This window comes from Pithys albifrons, chromosome 14, assembly GCF_047495875.1.
Source record: "Pithys albifrons albifrons isolate INPA30051 chromosome 14, PitAlb_v1, whole genome shotgun sequence".
Taxonomy (NCBI): Eukaryota; Metazoa; Chordata; class Aves; order Passeriformes; family Thamnophilidae; genus Pithys; species Pithys albifrons.
The window spans coordinates 8,339,015-8,365,876 of NC_092471.1; the positions used below are offsets into that span (position 1 = coordinate 8,339,015).

Here is a 26,862-nt window from a genome sequence, read left to right on the forward strand (position 1 = left end):
TTTTGCTGATAGCTTTTGGCTTCTCTGGCTGCCAGGATATGCTGAGCTCCTCCTTAGTGCTGAGGACTAAAAGGACATGTAGTTGATAAATAATTACTGTAACTATTTGCTCCTCCTGGTTTGTGACCATCCCTGACCTCTCTCCTTCAAACTATTGTAGCTAACAGGCAAGAGAAAAACATTCAGACAATTTATAATCAGCTTTTTGTCTGGAATTTTTTTCACTGAGCCATTTTCATTGCTGCTGTAGCAGCAGGAATGGCTGCCTTGTTTAGGGGTTAGGGCTGCCTTGGGGCATCTGGGGGCCATGAGTGTGAGCAGCATGGGGTCATTGCTTCCTCCAGCCATTGGAGAGGAGGCTGTGACACCAGAGCTTGCAGCAAAGGCAGCTTTCAAACTGTTAAATTCTGTCACTTTCATCCTAACTTTGCTAACTTTTTCCCTTTCTGTTTCCTTTTCTGCTGCCTGGATTTCTACCATTGTGCTCTTTTAAGCTTACAGATTTTGGCAATTCAGTAAAGGTACATAAGCCAATTATGCATGGTAACTTGTTAAAGATGAACCTGAAATGAATTGTTATGGTGTATTCACTCCTTTGCAGGAGACATGAATTTTTTCTTTCATCCATTTCAGGATTCCAGAGCTTATTTCCACCTCCTCAATCAAATTGCCCCTAAAGGGCAGAAAGAAGGAGAGCCTCAGATTGATATTAACATGTCTGGTTTCAATGTAAGTATTCAGGCTGTCCTGGCCTCATCCTATAGAACCATGAACTACCTGTACCCTATCATTGCCCCATGACATCTAGGTAACCTGGTATCTTAATTTCTAGAGCGTCTACAGTGTCAGTGGCCATGTGCACACCTCGGGTGTGTTTTCAGTGAGTGGTTATTGCCAGCCTGATCACTACCCGCCAATTAACTGAGATGACTTAGAAATCAGTTGCAGGTTTGCTCCATTAGGGAGCATGCTGACTTCTACTTTTGGACCACCAAGTTCCAAAAGCATAAAAATTAGAAAGCATAAAAGCTTGGAAAGCACCATGCTAGGGACAATCCCAAGACAAAGCAGGATGATTACATGCACAGCAGCAGAAATTACTGTGTGTGCTTCATCCCTTTGTTCCATTAGCAACTGATACCTAATGAAGGGACGTGGAGTTGTGACATTGCTCCAGGTAGTGGTCAGGAGCTTCTCATCTGCTTTTGTAGCCTGATCTCTTCCATGACAGCTCTTGTCCCTTGCATTCCTGGCAGGAAAAGGATGATTTACGGAGAGCAGAGTACATGCTTCAGCAGGCAGATCGGCTTGGCTGCCGGCAGTTCGTCACACCAGCTGATGTGGTCAGTGGCAATCCCAAACTGAACCTGGCCTTCGTTGCCAACCTGTTCAACAAGTACCCAGCACTTACCAAGCCTGAAAACCAGGACATCGACTGGACCCTACTGGAAGGTGATGGACTTATCAGTCATAAAATTAACAGGAGGGAAATATCTAAAGTAAACAGTTGTGTCACAGGAGACTGTGCCTTGCAGAAATGTCTCCTTTGAAGCAACACATATGATTTGAGGTTTCCATGCTGCAGCGCTTGTTTACTTGTTTGGGGCAGATGAGAAGGGTACTTGACAGCCTGTTGAGCTGCTCTGACCCTGTTGTGGAACCTGAACCTATAGGCACACTGCCAGCAGCCCATTGCTCCCCATGCCAGGGAAGTTGGGTTTGGCACTTCCTGTGATGGGCAAGAACACCTCAGCAATGCAGTGAGGTGTTCATGGAAGCACTAACTGTTGGCACAGCTGGGATTAGGGCTTTGGCTGTCTGGCTCCCAGACAGCAGTTAGGTAACACCTATGTGAAAGACCTTCCTGATACTTTTGTTTGGAGAAAGTGCAAAAGGCATGCTCCTCTGAGGCCTGGAGAAATGAAACTGATATCCAAGACTAGGTATCAGGGCCACCCTCTTCCTTTGAAAAAGTTATGGTAGAAAAAATACTCTTTCTCTGCTTAAAAAGCTGCTGATGAGCTTTGCTGCTCAAAGCTCCCTACCTTGCAAAGTGTAAATCCCTTGCACAACACTGAGCATGCAGAATTTGCATGAACCTGTTTTCTCTCATCTAGGAGAGACGCGTGAGGAACGGACGTTCCGTAACTGGATGAACTCCCTTGGTGTGAACCCTCATGTAAATCACCTCTATGGGTAAGTGTTAGGCTCTTGAGAGAGGCCCAAGCAGGTCAGACTAAAGATGTATACACACCAGTGCTGAGCAAAGAGCATGAGAAAGTGTGATGGGAGGGAGTGGGAGATGCTCACTGCACCCTCCCTGCAACGTGCAGATGGGGATTTCTGAGCCAGCACTGGGCTTTAAGGGCTAAAGACAGTGTGTTTATTTTCCCCTACCTTGTAAAATTGTTACCCTGAGATGTCTCAAAAGGTTTGGATCCACTTAAGAAACTGCAGTAGGGCAACTGAAACTAGATGTGCTGTCACCTAATTTTAGGTCTTAACCAAGGCATTATAGTTAGATATTCTGGGTCCCTGTAGTCAGTGGAGAGAAATGACTACCTTTAAATTTCATGTAGCAAACTTCTTCCCTGGATCTGTTGCTGATGACCATGCTGAAACCTGATTTAGCTCAGCAGCTGGCTGATTTTAATCATAGTGTATTTCTCCTGCACAGAAAACTGCAAAATGTCTTGATTTTTTTTCTTTTCTTTTTAGGGTTGTTGAAATAGCAACAACCCTAAAAAGAATTATTAATGATGTGACAAAATCAGAGCACACTTAAATCTTGAAACAGTAGACTTAATCAATGTTTTCCACTTTAGTGATCTCCAAGATGCACTGGTAATACTACAATTATATGAAAAAATCAAAGTTCCTGTTGACTGGAATAAGGTTAACAAGCCTCCATACCCTAAACTTGGGGCAAATATGAAAAAGGTAAGCATGTCAAAAGACTTTAAAAGAAGCCATGGACACTAAAATTTCCTATTTGAGGCTCCCAGTCAAATGAGTGTGTTTGTGAGTGATTTTCTGTTTAAACCCTTGTTCTGTGTAGCTAGAAAACTGCAACTATGCTGTAGATTTGGGGAAGCATCCAGCTAAATTCTCCCTGGTTGGCATTGGAGGACAGGATCTGAACGACGGAAACCCAACACTGACACTTGCCTTGGTCTGGCAGTTGATGAGAAGGTAGGACCCTTTTCAAACGTGTAAAACTTGTGAATGGAGTACACAGTTTGGGAAGTTTTTTTGCCATGAAAGTGCTGCAGTACTGAAAGTGGTCACCCAGAAAGATTTTTAAACCTCTGTCCTATGAGAGAGTTTCTGAGACACAGCTGGACAAAATTGTGGTAGAGCTGATCCTGCTGCACATGAGAGGCTGGAGCAGAGACCTCTGGACAGTCACTGGTGGATCTGTGATCATCCTGCTTGCCTGCTCAAGTCTGGTCCAGATATAGAAACCCTGAGTGAGAACATTATACAACTTTGTTCTAATTTTTAACTGGAAATGGAGAGGAAATCATTGTAGTGCTGTTCTGTAACCCTCTTTTGCATTAGAATGGGGGGAAGGAGAAAATATCAGTTAAAATTGATCTTCCTTTTTCATATCTATTTTTGAAGAATTCCAAGTTGATGCAAATGTATACCTGCCAAAAAGCTGCATAGTAGCTCCTTATATGATGTTAGAGGTCAGAATGCCAACTCACTAGTTAATCACACCTTTGAGGTAATATGTTTACCCCTATGGAGCAAATGGTCAATGAGGTAACAGCTTAATAAGTGTTCTGAGCCCAGGCAATTTTGTGAGCCTGTATTAAAGGATGTGAAAGGCTAGAAAGACTAATGCTTTAACAGAAATCACATTTCAGGTAGGATAGGTGGTTCTTTATTTTTGCTAAAGGAGTTTGAAAGGAAAACCAAAACAACCAAAAAGCCAGAGCTGAGACTATGTAAAGACTTCCCAAGCTGCTGAGGGCTCACGGTGCATCCTTTCTGCATGGTCACTGGGGCTTTGCTCTGGCTCTGTGCCTAATCTTGTTCTCTCTGCTGATTCTCAGGTACACGCTGAATGTCCTCGAGGACCTGGGTGATGGTCAGAAAGCCAACGATGACATTATAGTCAGCTGGGTAAACCAGACCCTGAAAGAAGCCGGCAAGTCCACCTCCATCCAGAACTTCAAGGTGCAGATTCCCCTCTTGCATCCAAAAGGAGAGAAGTGACCAAAATGTGTTTCCCTCATCTGGAGGGAGCAGCAGGGGCATCTTAAAAAGGACAGGATTCAGTCTGTGCTGGGAACAGAGTGGCTTCAAGTACCAGATAGGAGATTGTTTAGAACTGCCCACAGTGGGGAATAGTGGTGAGGTGGCAGAGGAGGGGAGGGTTATTGGGATCTGAGGCAGAGGTGGGGGCTGAGAAGCTGGCAAACATAGGGGTTGGAGCTGGTGAGTGTTTGGAGGTGAGCAGTGCCCCTTGAACTGTGGTCAGCAGGGCAGACCTGATGCCTCCACTTGAGTTACTTTTTATTTTAAGAGCACTTGCAATAAGTTGGAGTAGTTGTCAAAGGAGAAGCAGCAGTTTGGTTTTCCCTGTGGTCCAGCTGGGAGTAATCACCAACTGCTGCTTTGGAAAGAGTTGTTTAAAGCTTATTTTGTTGCTCATTGCAGAGCAGCTGAGTTGAGGTGAGAAGTATGCTTTGAGGATTAGACATTCATCTTTTCTTCTCTTTGCCTGTGTTCTCTAGGACAAGACTATCAGCACGAGCTTGGCGGTTGTGGATTTAATTGACGCTATACAGCCTGGTTGTATCAACTATGACCTTGTAAAGACTGGTCATCTATCGGAAGATGACAAACACAATAACGCTAAGTAAGTTTATCTCAAAAGCCGTTTTGCATTTTAAGAGTGCACCTTCTATGTACTGGCCTCAAGTTGCAGATGTTTTTACCACAGTTTATTACTGTGGTTTTTTGTCTCTTTTAACACTGTCACTTTTAGACAGGCAGCACTTACTGAAATGCAGTTGCTGTCCTTGCCTGTGACGCTGGAGGGAGCCATTGGCTGAACTCTGGCTTGGGAGAAATGCAGAACAGCTCGGGAAGGGCTTAGCAATAATACTCTGTTTCTTACCTGATTGTCCAGGCGTATGAAGAGCTCATTGCTTTGAAATTGAACCCTTGTATGTCTCATGTCTTGTTGAATCATTGTAGGTTGTCATGTTTAAAGTACACCTATTAAAACCTGCCTTTGAAATGTGTGTTCTGTGACTGTTCTGCCATGGCAGAATGACATGAACTTTCTGGCAGATAATAGTCTCACTTGTTTATTTCTAAGGAGCAAAGAGAAAGGGAAATGTAAATGTTACATGATTATTCCTTCATTATATATGCTCTCCATTAGCCCTGACAAATATTAAGATTTTTTTATAAACTGTTAGTAAAGTGGACTTGACGTTCAAAGGTCAATTTGTACATTAAAAACACTTTACCGTGGAAAAGAAAAACACCAGAACAAAAGGATGTGGTGTGATTAAACTGTTCTACATCTTGAATCTTAATAGGTGAAACTGTGTTGGATAGAGCAGGATCTGGCTTGTCATTTATTGGTAGCAGTTTCAGTGCTGACCCACTCATCTTTCCATGGTGAATAGGTATGCTGTGTCCATGGCAAGAAGAATTGGTGCCAGAGTTTATGCTCTTCCAGAAGACCTTGTGGAGGTGAAGCCGAAGATGGTCATGACCGTGTTTGCCTGCTTGATGGGCAGAGGAATGAAACGAGTGTAAAAGAGTTGATCCATGAAAAGAAAAAATACCAAAATGCAACAAAAACCCAACTTGCCACCCTGGGTGCATGAGTAGCAGATCAGCTGTGACCACGTTGAAATGCTGTTGGCCTGGAACTGTTGAGGTTCAAAGGACTTTGAAGACAAAACAAAAACTTTTTATCAAAATTCTCAGGGAGAAGAGTTATAACCAACAGATGTGCTCTTTTCCCAAAGGAAAGTTTTAACTTATCAAGAGCTCACAGAAATGCATTCATAGCAGACCTGCATCTTGCAACACTGCTCTGGAGCTGCTTTCACTCCATTTTTTCTCAGTACTTGATGCGTGGTTTTTTACACCCGAGGGCTATAAGGTGGTTGTATGAGTTGTAATGGAAACAAATCTAATTTCTATCTGCAGTCCATTTTAATTTTTATCATACAGTCCAAGCATAGTCTAGGTTTGACCACATCCTTAACTTTGCAAATAAAGCTGCAGTACAATTTGGGACCTGCAGGTCAGCTCACAGTGCTAAATGAGAAGTGTGTAATTAGGAAGATGTTCTTCCTCTGTATTCTTTGTACATGGTGCTTTTTTGTACATCTAACTATTTTGATTAATTACAAATAAAGCATGGCAGTTTTTTCTCTTGCTGCTTATAAAAAGAATAGAGTTTTTTTTGTTTTATTGTTTTGTTTTGTTTAAGGTTATACTATATATGATAATACCACCATCCTTGGACCTCTTGCAGTAACATATAATATCATGTTGCTGATGGCATGGTTACACCTGAGAATGGAAGTGAATGCATTTTTGTATGCATCTTGGTTCAGTTCTGTGCACCTAGAAAATAATTTTTACAAAAATCTGCATGAAAACTATAACTTTTTTATTTAAAATGCTGTTGGATATAAAACCATACTACATTATGGGGAGATTTTGTGCAGGGAAGAGACAAATGGTATAAACAGCAGGGTTCAGTAAAGTGAGCAGCAAATGTGCTGGAACATAAAACTATTTTTACAGATAAATGGAAGTGTTTTCGCCAAAGAAGGAAGATGCTGTATCCATAGGATTTAATATTATCTTGCTTTGGCAAGCTGTTTGCTATATTTTGAGATCATATTGCTATTCCGAGCTATTCAAAGTGATGTAATATGGTGGCAAACCATTAGTTGAAATAAAAACATTTAAATACACGCTTCTCTCCTTATTTACACTGACCCAGCATGGCAGCCTGCCCTCAGTTGCAGCTGATGCTTTTGGTCTGCCTTGTCACACACCAACTTTCCCCTGTCTTTAATAGCCAGATGCAAATCTGCTGTTAGGTGCTAGTCCTTCAAAGCATGTTGAGAGGTTGGTGCTGCCCTTAAAAGCAAAGAAAATTTGTACTTCTGTACCATAATGCCTTATGGGCTTCAGGGATTAAAATTTATATGAGGGCTAATTAAGTGAAAGGAATTTAATTTTCTTGTGTGTAGGAGATGAAAAAAGAGCAGATGAGAGAGTAGAATCTGACAGGGAGCTGGGAATGTCAGCAAACCACCACAGTAATTTATTGTACCAAGCCTTGTGCACAGCCAGTTGGGAACTTTGCACTGGTACAATTTTTTCATAAGAAAGTATGTTAACAAAGCTTCCACAGGAAGTTGCATGTTTTCACTGAAGATGGAGTGATATACTGTAATTTGAGTCACATCCATCCTGCTGAAACAGTGGTCTGGTGATTTATAGCACCGTGTGGGGGTATGGTATCATTAAGGTCAAAATTCCTGGACTTTGGAAGTGACCATGTGCATCTGTCCTGTCTCGCCTCTTTTGCTTCCTGGTACCAAGTTACAGGGGGAGAAATGGATACTCTGGTAATTACAGAATCAGATATCATCTCCTCCATGTGCTGCATGTGTTTAAGAAATGGACTCACTCAAAGAAAAGTATTGGGTCAAAGCAAAGCGGAGGTCCAGTGCAGAGCAGACAGAACAAACCCCAGTGCTTTTGCACCAGTAAAACCTCTGACAAGCAAGCTTTCAAACAGTTTGTTTTGTCAAATACACCTAAAAGTTTCCAACAAAAAACAGAGATGTAAGTGTTAGCATGTTTTTTTTTCTTCCTGAAACTATTTTTGCTCTTATATAATAAATTATTTCTTTGTATTTATTCAGTTACTTGGTTTTGTTTATTCAAGTCTGCTTTTGTTTCCAAGGATTTTTTAGCAGTGTCATCTTTGTTCACAAAAACTTTTTTTTAAGCAGTCAAAACTTGCTGCTGCCTTCATGGGTACGTGTTGTCCTTAATGTCAAGGTTCTCCTTCAATTGTCTTTCCAAGCCAGAACTGCATCATCAGGGCCTGCCTTTATTACTGGAAATTATTCTTCTATTCCTTGCAAGTTTCATTTTTTGTGAATTAAAAGTATAGCTGCATGTTCTTCCCAAGCATACTGTGTAAACTTGTAAAATATTTCTATTGCTGTTTGATTGTAGCACAGAAGAAGCAAATTAGCTGTGCTCCTGTTCAGTGTTTAATGAGGTGGTGGTGTAAAAGTGGAAGGAATATTTTCTATAAGCATTCAGAGAAGACAAGGCTCTCCACCCTACAAATTTTTCACTACTTGAATGGAAAAAAATCTAATCTTTTAGGTACTTAAAAAATAGCTGTGATGGACTTTACTTGCTGGTTTTTTGCTTCCGCCTTTCTCTATTGCAGCTTGATAGCAGGAAGGACTGCAAAAGCAAGAAACAAACTGGAGTCTTTCCTCCACTACTTTCCAAAGTATGTGAAGCTGAGGAAAGTGAGGATGGTGAAACAGCACCAAAAAAAAGTAAGCAAAAATTTATTGACCATTCAATACCTTGCACAAGCCTAATCACAAATCTGATAATGAGGAGGGTACAGTGTGTGTGGTTTTGTTGTTCAGCCCCAGTTTGTCCCTTTGCTACTGCAACAGCAAAGATTGGCTTTAGTCTGCACTCCAGGACAGGTTTCCCATGTCAGAATGTGCTGGTTTGTGTGTTTTTAGACCTAAACAAAGGTTTATTTCTCTTACCTCTAGTCAGTTTGGAATAATTCCTCTAAGGACTGCAACAATGTGGTGTGTCTGCCACATGTTCTGTTGCTGCCTTCTGTGAGCACTCAGTAAACATTGGGCATGTTTTATGGCAAGTGTTTATACAGTGATAATTGCTGAAAATGTTACCTAGGTGTTCTTGTTTTTAAAAGTAAGGTGAGAAATAATCATAGGCAAGAAATTTCTCTGAGAAAACATCTCAGAGGAAAAAGCCAAAGAGCTGTAAAGAGCAAAGTTTCTCTGACCTGGCTGTGCTGCCACCAGCCAACATGGCTGAGGGTGAGGTCAGAGCACGGAAGGCAGCCGTGGCTGGCGAGGACTCTGCTTGCTCCAGCTTTAGGAATTACTCAATTCCTGAAGTCTCCCAAAAGAGGAAATCAAAGAGACACTGTGTAGCACAAATGCTGCCTGTGCAGGTTGTGTCTTCTGTGTGCTGGCATCCAAAGCCTGAGGGAGACCATGCTAGTTCTGCAGGGCTTGTCTCCATGGCAGACTTACTCCACCTGTGGTGCAATTTAGTCTCTGCAGGAAATCCAGGTCTGCTGTTGACTGTGCCTGGTGCCTGAAGGATGGGATTTGCCATCACCATTGTTATTAGCATTCCTTGGTTGAGCACTGACAAATGGTGCTGCTGGTTTTGGAGATTGTGGGGCTGTTTCTGTGACCTGGCAATGGAAAGTGGTGCTTCCTCAAGAGCAGAGGGGTTTCCTCCTGCCAGGGGATCTGTGTCAGATGCGGGTTTAGCCCAGCAAGATGTTCTATCTGTACAGGAACAAGTTGCAAGTCACAATCTAGCAAAAGCAAAAGCATTTAATATTTCTGGATGTGACTGCATCAGTGGGCAAGTGTTTTTAATATACCTGCAGAAATGGAAAATTCCCTTTGGGAGGATAGAGAAGGCTGATCTCTGTCAGGGAGGAAAGAAAGGTGAACCCCACTGTGATGGAGGCATCATAATGACCTGTCAGTTTCTGGCAGCAGCTGGAGGGAGGCAGATTGGGGTATGTCACCGGTGTGATGCTGTGACAGAGCTCACTGACGACCTCCAGGGAGACACAACTTCTAAAGACCATCCCGAGACAAACTACCTCTTTGCAGGAGTAAGTGCAGAGCTGTGTTAGCTGAGTCAGTGCTGCAAGGAGCAGCTGAGTGTTAAAATGTTTTATCTGATGACATTTTAGCCCAGTCCTCCAATGCTGTCTTATCCTCTAACAGCAAAGTTCCTTGTGTGGGAAGGTACCACAGAGATGATGGTGTGAAGGTTCACATGGATGCTGGTGGACTGGGCCTTTTCTAGGGACTCCAGATGTGCTGGAATATGTGCAATTTACTCCTACTTTAGCAGTACTCACAATATCTCCAATATGTGCTGAGCACAGGAAAGCAGCCCCTCACGGAGAGATCACACATGGCAGTGGGCAGTTGGGAAACAGAGAGGTCAGAGGGGAGCCTCAGGTCACCAGCACAAGCCCCAGCCCTGAAATTGCCAATGTGAGCATTTACATTCAATTTTGGTGTTAGCATTTCAGATCTGAGCATTGCCCATGAGTGAAAGCATTTGTTCCTGTATAATAAAATCCCTTTATTTCCATAGAAAATCCATCTGTAATGAAAACCATTGCTCACAAATAAAATAGCAGGAAAATAAATAAGTAGCCTCCAATTTATAATGTAAACACCATTAAAATATGGCTACCAAGGTGTCCCATCTCCTCACACTGTACCATGTGTGCCAGACAAGTGCCAGCAGGATGACCTTGCTGGGGAGAGTAGGGGGCCCGTGAGCCTCACTGGTACCAGCCAGGCTGCACTTGTCTTCACTTGACAGGTCAAGGGGCACTGTGCAGTCCATCAGGTCCCCTGGGTGGGGGTCATCGAGCGCTGTTGTGTTGTGAGGGCCCAGGAAGGCACAGTCCAGCCCTTCGATCACAGCGCGGCGTGTCGCTGTCCACCGCCAGAACCAGAGCATCCTGCAGTCGCACTTCCATGGGTTGTGGGATAAAAACACATACTTCAGTTTTGTCAGTTCAGCAAACAAGCGGATGGGGAGGGAGCTGAGGTTGTTTTTGCTTAGGTGAACAAAGTGCAGCTTGTTTAAGTATGAAAAAGCAGAGTCTGAAATCGAGGATATCTGGTTGTTGTTCAGGTACAAGTTTCTCAAGTTGAGCAGATGTCTGAAGGTGCAGTTGACAGCAGTGATTTTGTTGGCTTCAAGGTGCATGGTCTTGAGCTGGATCAACCCATCAAAAAGCTGATTAGGCAAATCAGTGATGAAGTTGTGTCCTAAATTTAACATGCCCAATCTGAGGAGCTTTGTGAAAGCGCCATTTTGAATGATCCATATCCGATTCTTCCTGAGATTCAGATCATACAGGGTTTCCAGGTCCTTCAAGGAATCTCTGCCGATGGCTTCTATGTGATTGCCCTCCAGGGACAGCCTGGTGAGACTGGAGAGGTTCTTAAAGGCTTGTGGGACATACCTCATGTTATTGGAGGCTAAATTGAGCCTTTCTAAAGAGGGCAAGTGTGAAAATAGAAGTGGATGGATTTCAAAGATATTGCAATGGGACAAATCCAGGCTGATGAGGTTTAATAGTCCTCTGAAAGTGTTTGCATGCAGATAGGTGAGGCGTGAGTTCCTGCTGAGGTGCAGCTCTCGCAGCTTGTTGAGATCATGAAAGGTTCCTGGGGTCAGAAAAGTCAGATTGTTCCCATCTAGCCAGAGGCTGTGAAGGAAAGTCAGGTTTCTGAACATGTTGGTGGTGAGAATCCGCAAATAATTATTAGAGAGGTTTAGAGAGATGGTGGATGCTGCTATTTCTCCAGGGAGGGCTTTCAGTCCAGCTCTGTTACAGAGAATAGTGTCTTCAGGTGTACACTTGCACATGCTTGGGCATGAATCAGAGATATTCAGACCCAGCCCAGCCTTTGCAGCACAAGTAAATATAAATATAACAAGAAAGAACATGACCAGCCACACATCAGCCACTGCATCTAATACCTGATGGATAGTAGAGAAGGAGGCAAGAAAAAGAGCGTGTACCTTTTGGGCAGGTGAACCACAGGCATTGCAGGGTCGGTTGAACTGTGCACAGAGAAATAAATCAGCTGGTTCTTCCTGCTGCAGACCAGTGGGGATTAAGTGTTTAGGCACATGAAAGCTGATTAAGTGCTGCCCTGCTATGAAAAGCATTTCTGAGAGGTGGGGAGATTTCTCAGCCCAGCATCATGCTCTGACAGTGGGTTTTTTCCCAACTCCTATCCTTTGCAAACAGCAGCAGGTCACAAACTTGCCTTGGGATCTGTCTGGGCAAGGCTCCTGCTCGAGGTTTATCACCATTCTCAGAATCTGCTTGGCAGTTTGTGCAAAGAACTCTGTTTTGGGGGCAATTTTTGTACTTTTCTCCACTTGGACCTTCAGCAGAGGCAGCCGAGTTAGCTCTGCCATTCAGGTGTGGGATGAGAGGTCTCACTCTGCCAGGGCTGCACACACTGACAGATATCTTGGGCTTAGGCCCAGGGAAGTGGAGTTGTCACCAAACCCTAAGCGCAGCCTTGGCAATGGCTGTGACTCCTCTGCAGTAAAATGGGAGACTGTCAGGAGCTGTGTAAACCTCACAACTCCCTGCCAGCTGAGAATGTGCAGGGGAGTGCTGTGTCCTGGCAGAGCCTCTTCGCTTGTAAAGCCCTGAGCCATCTCTGAGTGGTAAAGGATGATGCCCAAGGTTGAAACACAGAGGGCATCATCCCAGGGCACTGCCTTTCTTCAGCAGGTCTGAAGATGCCACTGAGCAGTTGGAGCAGGGCTTGGGTCCCTAAAAACCTGTGCCCTTGACCCCATCCTGTTTTTTATCCTGTATCTGCAGTGCAAAGGAAAAGTGCAGTTGAGGGGCTGATTGATGCACCAAGAAGCCAGGAATCAGCAGTCTGCAGCCTGATCATTTTGCTTACGATGCCAAGAGGACTAGACCAAGGGCTTGCAGCTGATGTGTCAGCAGGGCAGCCAATGACACAGTTGCTGCTCTTGTTCGTTGTCACTCTTTTTTTTTTCCAACTTCTCTCCGCTGGAGTTCTCCTGGTTTTGATGTGTTTAAAGCACCTTCTGTCAGCCTGCTGCCTTCCAGTGTGTTTCCCTGCTCTTAATTTCTTAGCTCAGCTTTTTTCTTTTTTTCATATTTTACAAATTTGGGTTTCCTTTCCCTCCTCTGCTCTGCCAGCTCTGTTCAGACAGTGGCTAGAATCCTGAATATATAGTATAACCAATGGTAAGTGTGAGCTGGACAAATTTGCAGCTCTGTTGTTTTCTCAACAGAAGCAGATTAGGTTTCCTGTGCTGCTAAATCAGCTCTGTTGGCTTCAGCTAGTTCTGTTTTCTTCTTCATTTTTTCAAACAACAACCCCCTGAAGAACAGCTTCTCCCTGGAAGTTTGGCTGGGATGGTCGTGTTGTGTAATGGAGATGATCTTCCAGCTGTAAACAACATCATTCATTTAGTCAGATAGGCTTTGATGCAGTGTTATTGGAGGCCAAAAGCTGGTTTTCACCAAGAGCAGCAGTGACAGCACTGTGCCAAGGGGCTTGTCCTGGGACCCCCAGAGGAAGGTGGAAATGTATGTTGCTTGCCCCATCCAGCTGCTCACATCTGGGGTTATGCCAAAACTTTTGATGGGTGAATCTTTGTTTTCTGTATTCCTAGCTCAGCTGGGACTGCTCCTTCAAGGCCATAACTTTGGGGGGGTGTCCCACTGCTGGGATCTTCATGGCTTCTCTTACCTCCTGCTGCAGCACAGCTGTGAATATCCATTGCTCTATGACTTTGCCAGTGCAACCCTGTGAAGGAGACAGGTTTCTGCTGGTCTCTGTGCAGGATAAGTGTTCTCTCTGTGCTAGGAATGGTTTTGCCTTTAGCTGAAGTTTGGTAGCTCTGGCTGAAGAAGGTGGTTCTCTTGCTCTGGTGTAATTTTTATTCTACACAGATTTTATTTCTGGTTGCAATTCCAGGAGTGTTGCTTTGTTATAGCCCTTTTTTAAGCCTAGAGTTTTCTCTAACTCTCCTTGATTTCATAATGGAAATTTTCAGAGACCAAAAGCATGCAGCACTTGGAGCTCATTGTTGCCAGATGTTCCTTAACTGGACTAAAACTTTGTGGTGGAACAGGACCACAGAGCTCCAGAACACTTCCTTGCTTCAGAGCCTGTAGGGCCAAGGAAGCCCATAAGTATTAAAGTGACCAGAGTTTTACACCTTGTCACAGGTTTGGCAATTGCAGTTGTTCCCTGTAAAGATTCCGCAATGCACGGGGTGGTGGCAGCTGCCTTGCCAGCATTTTGGCTGTGGCTGCTGCTTGGACCACGCTTACTAATGGCAGCTCTGGTTGCAGCTGCTCTTGGGGTGGAAGCAAGGCATTGCTCAATACTGGAGAACTAAACCTTTGCTGGGGGTTGAACTGATCCAAGATGGTGGCCACAGGATCATCCTGTGTGTGCTGCAGTGCCCAGTTCTTCTGCAAGAAGCCTCAGTATTGCCTGTCCAGGTGCAGCCCCTGAGCATTTCCACTGCAGTCATTGCCAAGTCAAGATGCTGCAGAGACAAGGTAAGGACATGGTCTTTGAGAAGAACAGGCACATGTTTTTTTTTCTCTAGCTATCTTTTTAACAAACACACTCCACTCTGGTCCATTCAGTTTTGAGCATCCTGCTCTTGGATTGTCTTGTTCATGCTCAGCTCTCTGTGCTCCATGTGCAGGGATTTTGGTTGTCTCACTCCATCTGCTTGGAGAGTTTTCTGGAGTGCATCACGTGTTTGGACTGTGGTGGCTCGTTATTCCAGCTTTAATGGAAAAGCTGAACCACTGTGGCTTTCTGTTAAAATGTATTCCACCCACTGCATGACCATAGTTGTGTTTTTGTCTTTTTTTCAGTCACTGATTTATCTGACATCTGGGATTTATAGCCCAGCACACCCACTTCAGAAATTGTTGGTAGCTGATGTCAAGAGCCTTGCCTAATACTGTAGATTTTAAGGAGTTGTATTCTCTTTAGAAGATTGATGTTTGATACAAGCAGTCCAAGCGTCTACTTTGGGATGGTCTTGCTGGTCTAATGGGTTAAAGGAGCAAGGTTTGTTTTCTTTAAACTCTCTGTTTGGCAAAGATTGAGTGAGCAGAATCACTTAATAGCTTTGTTGGTTAAAAGATTGATTAAATAAAGTGGAATACCCAAGTGTCAGAAATATTCTGACTGCCAAAGCTATATCTATCTGGTGAACTCTTTCATGTGTATCTCAGCATTTCTGGAACACAAGAGAAATTTCTGATAAAAGTGGGAAAGCTGTTTGTAGTGAGTATAGTTCAAAACAGCAAAGGAAGGAAGATTTTTATTTTTAAAATATCTCTGGAAAGAGACTCCCTGCCTACTCTGTAGCTCTATAAGACTGGCCATGGAGTTGTAACTCTTTGTAAATATCACTTTGAGACCCTAAAAATAAATGTGAAGCATGCTCCCACATCCTTTAAATGCCAGACTATATACAGATATATTAATACTAATAAAGCAGAAGTTAGAGGGATCTCTCTCCTACAAGCTGTGGGCATCAGTGTTTTGGCTTCTGCTGCTCATTACAGCAGCTGGTTTGGGGGAAATGAGCAGGGGAAAATTACCTGTGATAAAAATTTGTCTTTTATGAAAGCTGACTGTGGGTTCCTGTTGCAATCCACCTGAGCAAGTCTCAGTTGCTGGAATGCTGTGTTTGGGACACAACAGTATCAACAGCATTTAGGCTCTGTGCCTGTTGTGGGCAAGTGCTGGTGTCTGGTGGCTTATCTGTGTCTGAGGCCACGGTTTGGAGCTGTGCAGCATTTGGGAATGAAGTTTTGACCAGGCATACTGTCTTCAGCAGGACCAGGCATGCTGCAGCACTCCCGAGAGTGGGCAATGGTGCCAGGGTACATGTGCACTCCCTGCCTTTAATAGCAAAGGGTGCAGCTTGTTTTCAAAATCACTTACATGCTTATTTTCTTTACTACTTTTAGTAACTTGTAAAATGCTTACGGCCAATTATTTGAACAAACAATGTCATGGAGGATCATCTCAGTCTTGGCAGCACTATGGGCTGGACACAAACATCTCATAAAATGCTTTGGAAAAGTTTTCTGCATACTGGAGATGGAAAGAGCATCCCTCTTCCCTCCAAACTGCCTCTGTCTCACACTAGGTACTGAACTGCTTCAAAACCTGACTTCTTTCAGCATAGAAGGTTCATTCAATGGAGCCAAAGCTCTCTGACCGCATACTCGATGGATCATGCCAGGGTGACCCTTGTCTTCACTGCTGTACTGATGTGAAGTGAAAAAGCAGGACTTTTCCTGGATCTGCTCAGTGCCTCCACATGATATCATGGAGGGGAAAATGAAACACTGACCAAAGTTTTCCCTTTGAAAATGCTAGTAGGAAGCTGGGGCCAGGCAGAACGTGTGATACAAGGAAGGAGCAGATGTGAAAACTGTGAATGGGAGTTGGCATGAGCACACTGCCTTGCTAATCTGCTTGCTTTGGTCGTGTGCTACCCCAGTGCAGCCTCAGAGCCAACCCTACCCTCTGTCACATAGATTTGTCCTGCTGCCCTCCTCAGTTCCACCAGTGTGCGTATCTTGGCAAGGAATTGGGCAGTGGCTTTCCCATCCTAACTGGGAGATGGGATCAGTCCCCTTACACAGGCAATGCTGTAGTGTTCCTCTGCTTTCTCTCTCTGTGTGTTTACATTTTACACAGCTCTGCCAGGACTAACAGCCTATTTCACTCTCAAGTGTGTTAGCAAGTCCTGGAAGTCCATGGAGTGCATGGGAATCCCCCTGCCCTCAGAGATGCACGAATCCTTGCATGGAGGCTCCCACGTGTTGCATGTGCACATGGAGGGCAGAAAGGGGTTGCATGTGGGCGTACCCCCTGACCCAAGAGCTGCAGTAGAAAACTGCAGGGATTTTATTTCAATTTCCTTGTTCTTTCTTGCTTTATTTCTTTCTTTCTTTTTTTTTTTTTGGCTGTCTTGTTCCTCTCTCCCGATTTACTGCATGCACTCACGTGGCCTTGGAAAGGGGGGTTCTCAAACTGTTTTGCTTCCAAAAGGAAAAGAAGCTGGCAGGCATTCATATTTCAGTTCTTGAGTTATGTAGGTTAAAGTATCCCAGTGGGGAAACGGAAGATATGAGAGAGCAGATTGCTGGTGGCGATACTCGCTGGAAGGAAAACGGGAAAAAGGAGCACGGAATTCTAGAGCTACATCCAGATGAATGTGAGGTCTGAGAGGTATGTTTTCTGTCTGCTGTTAGAACATAATTTCTATTGATTTGATTCAATTTGTGTTAGAGTATCTCATTGTATATGTGAAGTAACAGTAGGAAGGAGCAGCTTAGGAGCAGATTCTAAGGCACCAGTTGTTCATTTGCAGAGGGGGGAGTATGTTCATCAATGCAACCTTGTTCTCAGTAATGTAACTACAACTGATTATAATGGGGTCCTCTACTAGGAGTGAGAGATTTAATTCTCTGTGACTAGTTCTGAGATTTCAGCTTCTGTAGGTTAAATTGAGGCTGTTTAGGACATAAGAGTTAAGGGTGAAATGGGACTCCAGACCCTCTCCTGAATATTTGTGTTCCCAAACAAAAAGCTTTCATAGGGTTTAGGACCTGTTTGATTACAGACCATGGGCTTGTGAACCACTGTTTGTGACTTTAAGTACTGCCACTCTGCAGAAATTCCCCTACTGAATTTTCATTGTTGAGACAAAACATTTAAAACTAAATTTTTGTCAGTATATCCAAAGTAGCATACAGCATATTTTGCATTGTGCAAATGATAAGTTTCTGTACACTAAACTATTAATACAGAAAAATATGTTCGAAATTATCAGCTACTTTCTGTTAAATGGAAGATTGTTACCCAACTCTGTTGTCTTGGTCAGAATTTCTGTTGTTTTTAGAGCTGCTTGAGAATTCTTAAATACCTGACTGCTTCCACAAAGACTTAATTAAAAAGGAATTATCTCTTTCTATGATGTAAAATCAAATATTTAGGTATGATATCTTCTTTATTTGCTTATAGAGTCATGAAGTTTGAAAAACGCCCTGCCCAGAGTGCAGGCACAAGCTGTTGGACTGGAACAAAGGCAGACCTATCAATTAACTCTCCTATTTTAGCTATTTTGTAGCTACATTTTTCCCTACTGAAACCCAGTCCTGATCTTTCTAAATGAATGGTACATACTACTGTTAAATCCAATGCCTGCAAGAACTGAGTTTATTGCTTGTGTCTACATTTCTTTTACTGTTCTGATTAAAGCTGTTGTGGGGGCTTGAGATGGAGATTTGCTTTGAGAAGACACTGACAGTGAATGATATTTTGCAGACACTTCAGTGTCTTTATATCCAGGCCTGTGAATTAAAAAAAAAAAAAAAAAAACAACCAAAAAATCACATCTTGCTTTCCTAATAGCCTAGTTAAAAGGCTGCTTTCATACCTGTGAAGTCCCAGGAGACCCTCAGGTGTGAAGTATCTGATCTCCACTGGTGACTGCTGCCTTTCTACATTATGTTAACTGCTCAGAGTGCTGGAAAGAGCATGAGAAAGCTGAGCAAAGGATCACAAGGAGCTTCAGTGCACCCTTTGGGTCACAGAAGTTCCCGAAGTGTCTCTAGCTCCTGAGTCCATAATCCTTCTGCTCTGCTGTCCGCAGAAAGCACCATCTGTAATCACAGATAAAACCCAGCTGCTCCCTTCTCTGCCAGGCTAATTAAGAAGTGCTGTGACCTCCCTAGGGCTAATTGTGTCCTGTCAGTGGGATGGAGGTAAGGAGTTCAGCAGGGTTTATTTCAGCACTTACCTTCCTGACATAACTTCAAATGTTTTTTATTTTATCATGATTGTGTGATTTTAGAGCTAAGACAGCTGTGCATGTCTAACACATGGTTTCTGATCTGCAGGTGAGAGATATGATAGAAAAGTGCTGCTAGCACATGAATTTCCTGCAGAACCTCTCTTTCCACCAGCACCAGCATGCAAAGCAACTACTCCCTGGCTGTCACCACCAGAGAAAGTCTTCAAGTCCTCTCTACAGCCTTGACGAATTCATCAGCTGTGCTGCACTCACCCCCTCCCTGCCCTCTTACCTCATCAGATTATCAGTTTTCACTAATTCCAGCACTCTTCTCTGTGGTTTTTGTTTTGGGATTGGTTGGCAACAGTGTGGTGGTTGGGGTGCTTTGTCGCCATGCTGGCCCCAGAACAGTTGCTAATATCTACATTTTCAACCTGGCCATGGCAGATCTGCTGTGCCTTGCCACCCTTCCCTTCTGGGCCACCTACTATGCCCAGGGATACAACTGGCTCTTTGGGTCTTTCATGTGCAAGATCTCCAGTTCTGTCCTGTGCTTGAACATGTTTGCAAGTATTTTTTTCATTACATGCATGAGTGTGGACCGGTACCATGCCATTGTTCATCCTATTCACTCCCAAAGGAGAACTCTACAACAAGCTTATTTTGTAGCATTGGTTGTGTGGGGCCTTGCCTGTTTGTCCTCCCTCCCGACCTTTTATTTCCGAGACACTTACTACATTGAAAGCTTGGGGGTCAAGGCTTGCATTATGGCCTTTCCTTACGAGAATTATGCAAAATGGTCTGTGGCAACAGCCTTCCTGAAAAATGCCCTTGGCTTCTTCATCCCCTTGACCGTGATCACCACGTGCTACATCTGGATCAGGAGGCACTTGCTTAAAGCACAAGAGTTTGGGAAAAGCAAACAGAAGAGGGACAAAGTCCTAAAGCTAGTGGCTGCTGTTGTTATGGCTTTCTTAATTTCCTGGCTCCCATTCCATATTTTAACTTTTTTGGACGCCTTGGCTCGTATGAACATCATTAACAGCTGTGATGTGATAGGGATCATTGACACAGCGCTGCCATTTGGCATCTGCATGGCATTTGCCAACAGCTGCATCAACCCTTTGCTGTACTGCTTCATTGGGAACCAGTTCCAGGAGAAGCTCCATCACTTGTTTAAGAGACGAGTTTATCAGTTCAACAGCCATCAAGAAAGCTCCTCTTTGAGGAAGGGCAGCTGCTTCAGAGATGCTGAGACCCCCATGGGCAGGAAAGGGGAACCCGAGTCATTCCTATAGGCACCGGGGCATGATGTGGGACAATGTCAGTGCAGCTGGCTGTCCCTGCAGTGGTGACATTCCTCTCTCCTCTTTTCTTTGTTTTGTGCCCATTCATTCACCAGCTGTTTGAAGGAGAATCTGTTTTTATCATAACACAAGGATTTAGTTGTCTTTTCTATCTGCAATGAGCACTCAACTTTTACGTAGAGGGGAGGTTCAGGCAAATAAATATATTGGTGGCATTTTAAATATCAGCTTTTTGCATGACTGGGAACAGGCAAGTGTTAAGTGTGACACAAAAAGACTAAATATACCAAAGGACCGTTGCAGGACAGCTACAGTTGCGTAGGTGCTGAGTATTATACTCTAAGCTGATTTTCTAAAATTGATTCTCACTAGAGAATGTGTAAATAAAGAAGTGCAGATAATTCTGTACCTGTGAGTAAGATAATATTTTAACATATTTTGTATATTTCTTTTAAATATATGTCTAGAGATGATGTATGTAAAATGCATCAAATACACCTCCTGTTTGCTTCAGCTTGTGATCCTGAAAATATGTGGAGACATGGCTCTGTCAGCTTCTGGAGGAAGGAGAGTGTTCCTGAGAAAAAATACAACCACATGCATGTTTTTCTACCTTTCTAACAGCAGGTAACATGTCCATAGCCAGATGGTCCTTTGATTCAGTGTGGTCACTTGTAACAGTGATGCTGCAGAAATTGAGCGTGCAATGTCCCACTGCTACATGGGCACACTGAGCCCCAGGCACTGTCCAGCAGCTTTTGGGGAAAGGACTTGCTGATTGTCTGAACGTTTTACATTTAAAATGTCAATTACTGCTACAATTTTTGGGGTGCTCTGTACTGAAAGGCTGAGTGACTCTGTCTTGACATCCAGGAGTAAAACCATGGTGTGACTCCTAATCCTTATCCATGTCTTAGTATGGGAGTTTACTCATTTGTAACTAAAAGAAAGAGTGGGAGGGGAAAAAAGTGTTTGGGAAATACTGATTCTATTTTGAGGTTGCTTTTGATGTTTATTTGAAATTTTCTTTTGCTGTAGAGATACTGGTCCTCTTGGACCCTTCAGAAAGGGTAAACTTTCATAAGCTCAATCTAAAAGAGGGATCTGTTAGCACCTTGCTGTTTCCTGAAGATTGTCCCCAGGCTTCATGACCAAGAGATCATTATCTTCAGGGAATTGTTTTTGTTGAGTTACTATTGAGGCTTCCATTAGCACTTTTGGGTCCATGGGTCAGAAATTATACCTTCTGCTTGGGGTAACCAGGACTCTGGCTTCCCTGGAAGTGCCACTGCTGGCTGCTGCCTGGAAGCCATGCGAAACTGGTGCAGGAGCCTTCTTTCACTGGTAGGGTAGGGCTAAGTTTCTTCACTGGATTATACAAGAAATGTGCCAGTCTCAGAGTGATGCGAGATGAAAACTTTGTGCAGAATTTGGCAAGACATGCCTGACTACAAATAACCCTTTCTCCCTGTTCTGGTCTGCGGTTCTGTGTAGGGTATGTGGATGGAGAGATGCTTGTCCCAGAAAGTGGAAGACCTGCTAGTGCAGCTCCCTGGAATGTTTTTGTTGAAAATATTCCAAGGAGCTAATAGCGTGTGGGACATTGGATATTTCTGGAAGGACAAACTACTAATTGCTAAGCAATGAGGACAGCAACACAGTTGTGCTACAGCAAAACAAACCAGCACACCAAGAAAATTACCAGGTATTCAAAGCAACAGGCTCAGAGGGGTAATAAGAGGTTGTGGAGGCTTTTTACCTTTGCTGCAATACAGGTCACCCATGAACCCAAGTGGGACATTAATTGGCATCTCTGCAGTCTCAAAACAAGCTAATCTGCGCCATCTGACCCCAGTGGTACCTGTGCTTCAGCTGTACCTGTTCTGAGACTAAGTACAGGCTGCACATTCTCTACACATCAAGCTAGACCTGCTAAAAACCCCCATTGTTTAACAAGGATCATGCCTTTTGTGCAGACTTATGCTTATAGAGAAATACTACAGTGATCTGAAATCCAGTTGCATTACACCTGTGAGAGGCTAGAGAAAACAAGGACAAAACTTTCCTGAGGAGAGAGCAGTGATGCAGCATCTCCCTCTGTTGTGAGACAAACTCATGTTTGTCTGCTGAGGAGAGAGATTGATAACCACTTGCATGGGCTGAGCCAGCTGCACACAGTGTTACTTTCCAAGAAATTGAGTTAAAAAAGAGTATTGAATGTGTGGCAAAACCTAAAGGGGAGGAAAATTCCTTCTTTCAAAATGCAGTTTCAAAAGAAGTCTACCCTGAAGGTCATATTCTGCAAGAGTGACAAACTGAGCAACCCCACTGTGGCAGTTTTGTTTACCAGATCTGCCTTGTATTTCTAATAGGTCATGAATTTGAGTGGTGTGGTTACACAAACATCCCAAAAACTCTGTTGAGAGGAACCTGATATGGAAGCAGAGGAAGTGCTGTACCAAGGAGTTTGCTTTATTTTTAGAGCAAACTGATTAATGTTGAGCTCTAAGAATTTCATTTATCACGCTCAAGTTTCTCATGAGATTTTTGAGGACTTTTAGCAGAAAATGTATGTGTGGGAGGGATTTCACAGTTTCCGCATGTTTTGGGTTTTTTTCAGAATTTTTGGCAAAAGAATGTGGACAAAAATTTAGGTAGGCTTCTTTTCCTTGCAAATTTAGAAGCTACATTTTCCTTTCAGAAGAATATTTTGCTGCTATTTGCAAGTTATTCTAATTGTTGTGCAGTGCTGCAGCCTCTCTGTCAGAGCCCAGTTCCACCTCCCACCCTGGTCCATTGCAAGCCTTGTACTCCCTGAGACACTCCTAGGAAATGCAGACCTCTGTCCAAGGCAGGAGCTCTGCAGCCCATTCATGGGGTCAGCAAGCCTGGTAGCCCTACTCAGACCAGCCTGGCCATCCCCCAGGACCCACCCTGGTTTCGGGACACTAGAGCAATTCACACAGTTTTGGCAGGGATTTTGGAAGTGTGTATGTGGTTACTTAGTGTTGCTCATTCTGAAAGTGCCTAGAGATGAATTTATGAGCAACAGCTGGGTTTTGGCTTTGCCCTGCCATGGTGCAACATCAGTGGACTGGAAATTGTGCTGTGGAAGGGGTGCATTGCGATCTACCCTGTGGAAATGCTGATGGGTTTGGAGTCGAAGCTGAGAGTGGTAGCAGGGTTTCTTTCAAGTGGGAAATGTCCTGGAGCACTTCTAAGCCTGTCAGGTGGTCTTTTCCCAAAGACGAATGGTCTCCTACAGGAGTCACTCGATGTCTGATGTATTTGAACAGCAAAACATGTTTGTGTCTTCCTTTTTTAGCTCTAGTTTTTACCCTAAGCCTAAAATGATCACAGAAAGAGTCTGTCTAAACTGAGCATCCTCTGTGTGTCCCTGAGCTGACTTGACTACAAGACTTCAATATATGCAGCAGAGAAAGGCATTTATCATCATGAACTAGTGCTAGGTGGTGAGTTAAATGCTTTGTTTATGTAAGATATACAGTAAGAAATGTTTGGTACAGCATGTTCTCCTTGAGAAGTCAACACAGCCTGAATCTTGTGTTGGCACCCATTCAGCATACTTGTCCTGTTCCTGCCAGATTCTGAGTAGGAATATAATCTTGCCACTCTGCAGCCAACTGCCACAGCTTGGCTTCCCTTCCCAACACGTCCCCTTGTCCTGGCTGAAGAGCGAGGAGGTGCCGTGGAGCAAGTGAACTGCTCACATTTCCCCATGAAAATGAAGCCTTTTGGATACACTGAGTGATCCTGGCAGGAAACCTGAGGTGTGGGGATTGAGGTGGTCTGGCAGCCTTTCCTTCATGTTGGCAGACTTGCTGGTCTTGTCTCAAATCTCCTTCCAACTAAGGAAAATGACTGCTCTTGTTGCAAAGGGGCTGCTCCATTCACCAGGGTCCTGGGTTGTGCCTTTCTCATGCCTGCCTGCTGCAGGATCCAGCTGTGTGCAACAGAGAGGAGCTTGTTCCCTGGACCATGTGCTCTGCCAGGAAGGGTTTGTGAGTCTGCTATGGCCTTGTCTTACCATATGCCTGTCCACAGAAAGAGCCCAGGGCTGTTGTGTTCAACATCACATGTCCTCTGGTTTGGGCACAGTGGTCAGCCCATTGCCATGTTTGTGGAGAGCATCCAGGGAGGTACCTGGCTGAGAGTCAATGTTCCCTCCTGTTTGAGAGGTTTCATTAGAACCAAAATGGGAAAGAAAAAATTAAAACCAAAAAGGGATAAAATTGAGATTTGTTTATTGAAAACAGTGGGGGGGATATGTTTAAAGGGAAGTAATGCCTAACTGTGTGGGATACCAAGCCTGTGCATTTACCTTACCTAATAAGGTGTTTGCAGTCCTTCTCCCACACTGGTATTTCTATATCTGTAATCACCACTTTGCAGTCTTGTGCTGTCCTCAGCTTTGCCACTGCTGAGAAACAGGGCTGTGTGGTGCTGGGCCTATGTGAGGGCACACCTGCTGCTGTGCACAGTAAGGATGGGAACCAGGGGTCTTATGGCCCAGAGGCACCTCCTCACAGTGCTCCTGTCCTTGATAACCCAGAGGACATCCATTTATACCTCCATCCCTCCCTCATTCCCTATCTGTGCCCAAGCCATAATCCCGCCTACTTCAAATGACAACCCTTACATGTGTCAAAGACCATGGATAGTGGTGTAACTTCTTCAGCTTCCAAAGACAGCTTTTTGGGTTTTGCTCTCTATCTGTCACTGGTACTGATGTGGGGCAAGAATTCACCAGGCAACATGGCATGGTTTAGCACAGGCCTGGCTAAAATGTTTCTGGACCTTGGTCCTGGAGTTGAAGAGTCCTGGAACAGGGAGCAAGCCAGCCTCTCTCATTACCTCTTTCAAATGTTTACTTTCCACTTCTTCAGCTGAGACAGAGTCTGAATTTGACACTGTAAGCTCTGGATAGAACTCTGTTAATCTCCAAAGCACTTCACAAGGACAGAGCAGAGTGATATGGAAGTGGATGAGGGTCATGACATTAATATCCCTGCCATGAGGTACATTTGAATTTATGCCCCTCCCCTGCTGGCACCCAGTAGCTCTTCAGTCTAAACATGAAAAATCATGAAGCTCCGCTCCATTCCTGTAATACAGTCAGGATCCAGTGTGATTTTTGGCTTTTAGAACTGTAAATGCAAATGTTTTGTAGTTTTTACAGCAAATAAGAAAATCAACAACAGTGCAAATGCAACTCATGCAACACAGCTGCCAAGTCTACATGACAGAGAGCCGAAATGAAATACAGAACAAGGCTGTCTCTAGAAATCACAGTCACCTTGTAAAAATGTAAGAAGCATTTTTAGTAGAAAGGGAAATGGTATAATCGTTAAATGCATTTAGACAGAGATGTATTTGATATATGAGATACAGTTACTCTTGAACGATGTGTGGGAGAGCTTGCAGAGACTTAATGCAGGGAAATGGAGGGATGTCACATTCATATAATATATCCATAAGGAGCCAGAAGCAGCATATTATTATTACTGTTTAAACTGGTGCTTAACTGTGCCTTCTGCTTCCCTAGGGACACCTCAGAGGTTATGCTCTGAAGTTACCTGCCCACACATATTGCAGTTCACTCATTGTGGTGAAAGTGCATACTTGTAGCCATGCTGGCTGTGCTGGAAGCTGAACTCTTAAATAACTTGTCTGTGCCCTAAACTTGCCCCTTTGTGCTTTGCTGCCAGCTGGCACTGTGGGTAGCTGGTGTGAGCCCAGGGGGCAGGCAGTGGGGAGCTGTGAACTGCATCCATCCCAGTCCCGGGCACTCCAGGGTGCCCTGCCAGCCAGGGTGCAGTGCCATACAGCACACAGCCTCCTCCAAAAGCACAGCAAAACATCTGCACTAACAGTTATAACATTATCCAAACATGAACTCTTTCGCAATGACAGGAACGTGAAAATTATGGATACAGCGTGTGCTAAGCATGCAGCTGTGTCCATGACAGGGTAGGAAATTTGTAGCAACTACCTCTGTCTCTGGAGGAAATGAAGCACTCCAAGAGATACTGTTTATGTGACATACAACGTTTACGGCCTTCACTTGCAGGTAAGTTCTCTCCATAGATGCTGAGTGGCATTACTTTGTGTGTTTTGACTTGCCCTGGTGAGTGCTTTAAGGAGTTTTACAAGTAATGAAACAGATCTCATGACACTCGAGTTCAACCATCTTACTCTGCAAACACCTTCACTGATCACAGCAGGTTTCTTCCAAGAGAAGGACAGTGCAATCTGTCTCTCTATACAAATCTCTACTGTTGTGAACTCTGGTGCTAGAGAGCATTATGAATCCCTTTTTATCATAAAGTACTGAATGTCCTTGTTTTTCTGTATTAGCTGTCCCCTTTCAGATAAGTATAGTGTGCAGAATTTGTTCTTCAAAGTGCTTGTGTTTCTTTGCAAGAGGATCCCTCCATGTGCAATTCAATATGCAGTAAAAATGCTTAAGAAACGTCTGCTTAAGAATATACTTTTAGACTCAGATTGACTTTGTGATGTAATCAACATGCTTAATAGTGAAAAGATTTTTTTTTTCAAATCCATGCTAATAGACTGCTGTAGTTCAGTATATTTGGGCTTTTAGTAGGGAAATAACACACCCCAAGGGAGCTGTTTTCAAGGACAAGTCTAAATAAAAAAGACTTCATGGTATGACACTAAATGTTCTGTATTAACTTGGGAAAGCCCTGTGGACATCACTGGCTCTCAGCCTGGGATCTGGCAGTCTTTCATCTGATTTTATTTTGATCTACATCCCCTGCAGGAATGCAAAGAGATTTTTCTTCCATCCACTGGAACACCCGAAAAAGAAATT

The 26,862-nt window shown here is 43.8% G+C and overlaps 3 protein-coding genes across 5 annotated transcripts in view; 2 read left to right on the plus strand and 1 right to left on the minus strand.

The window, feature by feature from the left end:
• PLS3 (plastin 3) overlaps positions 1-6,962 on the plus strand; it is a 50,559-nt gene extending 43,597 nt beyond the window's left edge. For all 3 annotated transcript variants that reach the window (XM_071569061.1, XM_071569062.1, XM_071569060.1), the window contains 8 exons: positions 634-729; positions 1,257-1,452; positions 2,118-2,196; positions 2,826-2,940; positions 3,059-3,192; positions 4,062-4,185; positions 4,746-4,870; positions 5,652-6,962. In XM_071569061.1, coding sequence (XP_071425162.1) covers positions 634-729; positions 1,257-1,452; positions 2,118-2,196; positions 2,826-2,940; positions 3,059-3,192; positions 4,062-4,185; positions 4,746-4,870; positions 5,652-5,784 — 1,002 coding nt within the window. In that variant the 3' untranslated portion in view covers positions 5,785-6,962. The remainder of the gene's footprint in view (positions 1-633; positions 730-1,256; positions 1,453-2,117; positions 2,197-2,825; positions 2,941-3,058; positions 3,193-4,061; positions 4,186-4,745; positions 4,871-5,651) is intronic.
• Positions 6,963-10,509: 3,547 nt separating this feature from the next.
• LOC139678702 (nyctalopin-like) lies at positions 10,510-11,796 on the minus strand. The gene has a single exon (XM_071569732.1). The coding sequence runs from the start codon at positions 11,794-11,796 to the stop codon at positions 10,510-10,512; it is 1,287 nt and encodes a 428-aa protein (XP_071425833.1).
• Positions 11,797-14,189: 2,393 nt separating this feature from the next.
• On the plus strand, positions 14,190-20,962 carry AGTR2 (angiotensin II receptor type 2). The gene is made up of 3 exons (XM_071569310.1): positions 14,190-14,422; positions 17,000-17,132; positions 18,806-20,962. Exon 3 carries the CDS (start codon positions 18,879-18,881, stop codon positions 19,995-19,997), a length of 1,119 nt encoding a protein of 372 aa, XP_071425411.1. The 5' UTR covers positions 14,190-14,422; positions 17,000-17,132; positions 18,806-18,878; the 3' UTR covers positions 19,998-20,962.
• The last annotated feature ends 5,900 nt before the right edge of the window (positions 20,963-26,862 follow it).